The 7,533-nt window shown below is 35.2% G+C and overlaps 1 protein-coding gene across 1 annotated transcript; it reads left to right on the forward strand.

Annotated features, from left to right (window-relative positions):
• The first annotated feature begins 5,817 nt into the window (after positions 1–5,817).
• Positions 5,818–6,450, forward strand: LOC110795745 (protein NDR1-like). The gene has a single exon (XM_022000765.2). The coding sequence runs from the start codon at positions 5,818–5,820 to the stop codon at positions 6,448–6,450; it is 633 nt and encodes a 210-aa protein (XP_021856457.2).
• Positions 6,451–7,533: the final 1,083 nt, after the last annotated feature.

Consider the following 7,533-nt stretch of genomic DNA (forward strand, 5'->3'; position numbering starts at 1 on the left):
GACAAAGTGGAAGGGAGGACCCTTCACCACCTCATGGATAGAGTTCTTAGCTGGAATGTAAGGGGCATCAACTCATTGAAGAAACAGGATGAAGTGAGAAGGTTCATCCAGAAATTTGATGTAGGGTTGGTTGGTCTCCTTGAGCATAAGGTGAAGGGTGCTAATCTTGGCAAGCTTTACCAAAGAGTTTTTACAGGCTGGTGTTTTACAGGAAATGTTAGTTTTCACAAGGGAGGGAGAATAGTGGTAGGTTGGAAACCTGGAATCTTTACAGTGAGTGTTGTAGCTGTTACAGCTCAGTTGATTCATTGTCATGTTACCCCCATGAGTGGCAAAAATAGCTTCTATTGCACTTTTGTCTATGCATTCAATGAATGCAAGCAGAGAATTGAGCTATGGAGAGACTTGAAGATTTTAAGCACACAGGATTCTTGGATTATGTGTGGAGACTTTAATTGTGTCATGGCTAGTAATGAGAGAATAGGTGCACCTGTCAGACAAGCAGAAATCAATGATATTACTAGTTGTATGCATGTTTGTAGTATGGAAGATGTGAAGAGTGTTGGGAACATGTTCACTTGGAATAATAAACAGCAGGGTTCTGCTAGAGTGTTTTCTAAGTTGGATAGGGTGTTAGCTAATCCAGCATGGCATAGTGAGTATGTGGATGCAGAGGTATGTTTTATGAATGAGGGTGATTTTGATCATTCCCCTGGCTTGCTTACAGTTTATCCAAGATCTGCAGGAGGGAAGAAGCCATTTAGATATTTTACAATGTGGAAGTCAGCTCCTACTTTTGATACCATCATTAAGGATGTATGGAGGGAACATGTATCTGGAAGTAAGATGTATGTTTTAGTAACTAAATTGAAGAAGGTGAAAGTTGGTCTGAAAGAGCTCAATAAGAAGGGTTTTACTGACATTCAGGCTGCTGAAATTAAAGCTCATCAGGCAATGTTAGATGCTCAGCAAGCCATGCATTCTAATCATGCAAATCAGCAACTAGCTGATCTGGAGTTAGATGCCATCAAGGAATATAAATTACATCATCAAGTGTATATGGACTATTTGAAACAAAAAGCCAAGCTAGATTGGATCAAATCTGGTGATGAGAACACTTCTGTTTTTCATCAGAGTATCAAGGCCAGAAATGTTCAAAATCATGTTTACAGCATATATGATATGCATGGAAAATGGCAAGATACTCCAGAAGCAGTTTCTGATGCTTTTCTTGATTATTATAAGCAGCTGCTGGGTACAACTCAAGCTGGAAGGAGATCTGTAATCAAAGAAGTGGTGTTGGCTGGCCCAGTGCTTACTGATCATCACAGAGCTATTCTCAATGCACATTACACTAGAGAGGAAGTGAAGAATGCTCTATTCTCCATTCCTGGAACTAAAGCTCCTGGACCAGATGGTTTTGGTTCTTTCTTTTATAAGGATTCTTGGCATATAGTGGGAGATGAGGTAATTGATGCAGTTCTTGATGTGCTGAATAATGGTAAACTTTTAAAGGAGATTAATCATACAGTCATCACTTTAATTCCTAAAACAAAATGCCCCAAAAATGTTAGTGAGTTTAGACCTATCTCATGCTGTAATACACTTTATAAATGTGTTACTAAGGTGATGTGTGGCAGGTTGAGACAGGTATTTCCAGACTTGATTCTTGAGAATCAAGGGGGGTTTGTGCATGGAAGATATATTGCTCATAACATCATGGTAGTGCAGGATTTAGTAAGGCATTATGGAAGGAAATCTGTTCAGCCTAGTTGCCTTTTAAAAGTTGATTTGCAAAAGGCTTATGATACAGTAGATTGGTCTTTCTTGAAGGAAATGTTGGAGAGTTTGGGGTTCCCTATTGCTTTTAGGGAGTGAGTGATGACCTGTGTTACAACCCCTATGTTCTCTCTTATGATTAATGGTTCTATGCATGGATTTTTCAAGTCTAAAAGGGGTTTGAGACAGGGGGATCCTATGTCACCTTTGCTGTTTGTTATATGCATGGAGTATTTGTCCAGAATATTGCATAAGTTGATTGATTTGCCTCAATTTCAGTTTCATCCAAGGTGTAAAGATGTGAAGCTCACCCATCTTTGCTTTGCTGATGATGTTATCTTGTGTTGTAAAGGGGAATATCCCTCCATATATTCCTTGCTCCAAGCTTATGCTTTATTTTCCAAGTCTACTGGTTTGATGGCTAACAAGAATAAGTCTGCTATTTATTGCCATGGCATGTCTGAGAGTGATGTGAAAAGAGTGGTGGATGCATCTGGTTTTACTAGGAGTACTTTGCCATTCAAGTACCTAGGAGTGCCAATCTGTTCTAAAAGGATTTCAGCAAGTCAGTGTGATGTTTTGGTGGACAAAATGACAACAAGGATTAAAATATGGAGCACTAGGAATTTTTCCTACACTGCTAGAATGCAACTGGTAAATTCAGTTCTTTTAAGCCTGCATATGTACTGGGCTCAGATTTTCATCCTTCCTAAGGGTGTTCTGCATGATATTGCTAAGATTTGTAGAGCTTTCTTATGGAGTGGGCAGGCATATAGTACTAAACCAAGCTCTGTTGCCTGGGATAGAGTTTGTTCACCTAAACAGGTTGGTGGTTTGGGGTTTAGGGATGTGGTCACTTGGAATATTTCTAGTTTGGGAAAATATGTGTGGGCTATCACCACTAAGCAGGATAACATCTGGATTAAGTGGATTCACTCAGTTTACATCAAAGATGGGGACTGGTGGGAGTACCAACCAAATGCCTCTGCAAGTTGGTACTGGAAAAGGATATGTGAAACAAGAGATCATCTGAAGCAAGTTTTCTCCTATACTGAATTTAGGAATATGGCTAATTATTCTGTCAAGCAGGTTTATAACAAGTTGGTTGGAGATAAACCTCATGTTCAATGGGATAAAGTGGTTTGGAACAGACTGAATGTGCCTAAGCATAGGTTTATATGCTGGCTTGCAATGCAGAATAGGTTACAGACTACAGCCAAGTTAGCAAAAATAGGGGTGAGCACCTCTGCTGATTGTTTAATTTGTAAGCAAGCTGCTGAAGTTCATGAGCACCTGTTTTTCAGTTGTCAGTACAGCAAATTGTGTTTTCAAGACCTGGCAGCATGGCTTAACATTAGAAATGTTAAACTGGTCTATACAATGTCATCAACACCATCAAGAGAGGGAAGCATTCCAAGTTCAGAAACCAAGTATGCTATGCAGGGGTGACAGCTTTGGTTTATTTGATTTGGAAAAGTAGAAATCAGAGTTTTTGGGAAGGGTCAGTTCCAACAGTTGATTCTGTTATGAGTAATCTGAAACGAATTGTAAAAGATAGAATTAAATCTGTCATGTGTAAGAGAGTAAGTAGAAGAGATACTACTTGGTTTCAGAGTCTGTAAGTAGGTTTTGGTTTCTATAGCCTGCTGGCTGTTAGGTGTTGGTTCCTTTCTGCTGATGGCAGTTAGTTGTAGTGTGTGTTCACCTCTGTGGGAGGTGTTTAAGCTGTACTGATTTTGGTTGGTAATAATTATAATAGCTTGCTTACCAAAAAAAAAAAAGAGATGTAACCCGAACTGAAACCCTTCCTCCAAAATCAATTGCAGAACCTTCCCCACCACCAAGGTGTCATCAATAATAGTACCGTCATCCAAATACCACGCCTGATGACATACATCAAAAGAATCTCTAATTTTTTACACCAGGGGTTATTATGATTATTATTATTATTATTATTATTGTTATTACTATCATTATTATTATTATTATTATTATTATTGTTATTCTTATTGTTATTGTTATTATTATTATTATTATTATTATTGCTCCTTCGTTCTTGTTTATTAGTCCACTTTCCGTATTGAGATTTTTTTTTATTAGTCTCTTTTAGAACATTTCCTTATTTGTTCAACAATTATTCTCATTTTATCCTTATATTACAATTGTAGTTCTCTTTTCATCCCAATTAAATATGCAAGTGGTCCATTTATTTTCTAATTTAACAACACTAAAACTCTATCTACCTATATTTTCTTAATTTTTTCTCTCTTCTACCCACATGGGTGAGATTTTTTAGAGATTCACATATAAGGTGTCCTTTTAGTGGATTGTTCAATATTACATAAGAGATTAATGAACAAGAACGGAGGGGGTATTATTACTATTACTGTTACTAATACTACTTTTTTTTTTATTATTATTATTATTATTATTATTATTATTATTATTATTATTTATTATTATTATTATTATTATTATTTATTTATTAGTATTATTTATTATTTATTTATTATTTATTTATTAGTATTATTTATTATTTTATTACTCTCTCCGTTCTTGATTATTAGTCCTGTTTGTAATCATGTCACTATTTACAATTGAAGAGAATCTTCTAATTTCTTTTCAATATGTATTTCAAAATTTATTCATGTGAGATCTTGTTTCGTTCGTTTCAATCTGTAGTTTGCTAATATCAAATTTTTATATTTTTTAAACGTACGTATTTGAAGATATTAACGTTTAAATATTGAGTTGAAACGAATGAAAAAGTAAAAAATGACTAATATTTAAGAACGGAGGGAGTATTTTATTATTTATTATTTATTATTTATTATTTATTATTTATTATTTATTATTTATTATTTATTATTTATTATTTATTATTCATTCAGTTCCATTCAGTTCAGGTCAGTTCAGTTCAGTTCAATTCAGTTCAATTCCGTCAGTTCAGTTCAATTCAATTCAGCCAAACAAAGTTTAAAAGAACAGGGCCTACCTTCTTCTTCGTAAGTCATACTTCTCGTATAAATGTCCATCTATTACAAATTACCAAGTTTGACCAAACATCATCATCCCATTTCCCTTGAAGGTAGCAAAGGAATTACCTTTCTTTGAAATAAAACTTTCCATGGGAAGTTACTACCCAAGTGAATCAAACAAGCATTTAGTTTCTTTACATTAAAAAACGATCACTAGTTTATTTTTTTGAAGTAATGAATCTTGAAGAAAATACTGATTGCAAAGCGAAATGCGAAGAATTGAATTTATAACATATCATGCATAGAAAGTGTTTTGGACAAATTCTATTTAGAGTCAAACTTGTCTTATAGAGGTGCTAACCGTCGTTTGTGCTAGATAATTATGAGATGATGAGAGCAATACGTTTAAGCATAAAAGAGTATATTACTAGGAAGCAATGTTCTGTTTTACAAATGATCATTCGAGACCTTATATGGGCTTACACGAGGATGTAACGTAAAAAGGGCGGCTTAATTAAGCCATTAATACTCCCTCCCTTAACTCAAGCCCCTATTTAATCATTGCCGTAACCACTGAAGTTTACATAACCGTTGTAGGGGAGTTGATCAGTTCGCCATTCATGCCTTGCTGGCCACCATGTATGCCTCATGGAGTCATAGTGGCACATTTAAGCCACGTCACCAAGAGGATATTTTCCGCCCTAATAAAAAGCAAGTTAATAATCATACAAATTTCAATAGCCACCATATAACTTTTGTCCCCTATTTGTTGATATGGTCCACACACTAGAGGAAGTAAGGAACCGCGTTACATGCCAAGTCTTCTTCCTTGTTGACTCGTTGTAAGTTGTAACTTACTTGAACTTACATCCATTTGAGACTTAAGGAGTTTTTTTTTTATCCTTTTATTGCCAACTTTGTTTCCCACCTTCTACTATTCAAATTTACACTTCTCTCTCTAAACTAGAAGAATTAAAATCCAACTGAAGGCGATGAATTAGGCGTCTACACCTCGTAAAAACTAAAAACCCGGTTCGACAAGTGATAATCACCTGTAATAATGGGGGCCGAGGAAGGCGGCTGCTGCAGGTGCTGCTTCAGTTTCATATTCACCTCAGGCTTAACTGCACTTTTCCTGTGGCTAAATCTCAAGACCACAAACCCAACTTGCTCCATTGAAAACTTTGACGTTTTTACCCTCAACAAAACAGCTAATACTACCTTCAGGAACAACCACACTATTCGCTATGATCTGAAGCTAAACAACAAGGAGAATAAAGATAAGGGTATTTACTATGATACCCTTAATCTTACTTTTTATTACAAGCCTAACCTTAGCTTTGTAACACTTGGAAATGCCACTTTTAACCCTTTTTATCAGGGGCATGGGAAGAACACTCACCGTATTAGTGTCATTGATGCTAGAGGGGTAAAATGGGAAAATGCTACCGCGACAATGGCCGAGTTTAGGGTGGAGATGAACACGTCGGTTCGGTTTAAGATCATATTTTGGAAGACTAAACGGCATCGTTTGGATTTGCACGCTGACTTGCTAGTCAATGAACAAGGGATTTTGGTTAAGAAGAAGAAGAAGAAAGGGATTAAGTTCAAATCGGGGGTTTGGAATAGTAAGGTGTGCAACTTTTATTTGTTGGGCATTTTGGGTATTTTCACTTATATTCTTTTGTGGTAGGTTTATTACTTTATTTGTTAAGAATTTATTGTTTCGTAGATTGGATTCATCTATTTTTGTTCTGTTGTCCCTAGCTCCATTGTTTAGTAGCATATTATTTGTCGTAATTTCAATAATTGGACACTGTAATTTTGCCACTTTATTTGTTCTATTAATTTACCTATATGTAATGTATTTTGTACTTTATAAGTTGAGAAATGTGTAGATGCCTAATTTAGTTTATCATATTGAATTTAGTTTAATTCTTTAACATTTGTGATTTCTACACAAAAAATATATTCTCAAATCATCACGGGAGTTCATATACTCCCTCCGTATTTATTTAAGTGATACACTTGATCGGACACGGGTATTAAAAAAAAGAATTAAATGAAATAAAGAAATATAACAAGTGGAGTTAGGTAGATATTTTAATAAATAAAACAAGTGGGGACCATGTCATTTAAGGGGGGGGTTTGGGGTTGGGGTGTAGATAGATTATTTAATTAAATGGTTGGGTTGATAAGTTACTAAAAATAGCAAGTGTATCTCTTAAATAAATACGGCCGGAAAATACAAGTGTATCCCTTAAATAAATACAGAGGGAGTACATCGGAAATAAATGTGTCTACGTAGGAAGTGAAGATATTCAAATAGAGACAAAACTATCAGTACATTAATGAGTAAATAGGTTTGAAGGTCCCTAAACTTTGCCAAATGAGTAGTTTAGTCCCTCAAGTTTCAAAAGGAGCATTTAGGTCCCTCAAAATGGATGGAAAACGCTGCTTTTTGTTTTCCGTCACTAACGACCGTTAAAATGCATTTAAATTAAAAGGAAACTAAATAAAAGCCACCAAACGACAAAAAAAACAGTTATATTTACCATTTACCAATAATTAAATAAAGGGAAACCCATTTAAGTTAGTTTTTTACAAAAATATAGCCGTTGGAGCTCTAAAAAAAAAAGAATATTTAACATTCCTTGCACACAACAACAACAAAACACTTCAAAAAAAAAAAATCTTTCTTCTCCATTTTCTGCTCTGTGTTTTTTCTCTGTTGCTCCACCATAGCTGACTCTTCTCAACAAAAAGGTATTTTTCT

Source organism: Spinacia oleracea, chromosome 4 (assembly GCF_020520425.1).
Source record: "Spinacia oleracea cultivar Varoflay chromosome 4, BTI_SOV_V1, whole genome shotgun sequence".
In the NCBI taxonomy this organism is placed as follows: domain Eukaryota; kingdom Viridiplantae; phylum Streptophyta; class Magnoliopsida; order Caryophyllales; family Amaranthaceae; genus Spinacia; species Spinacia oleracea.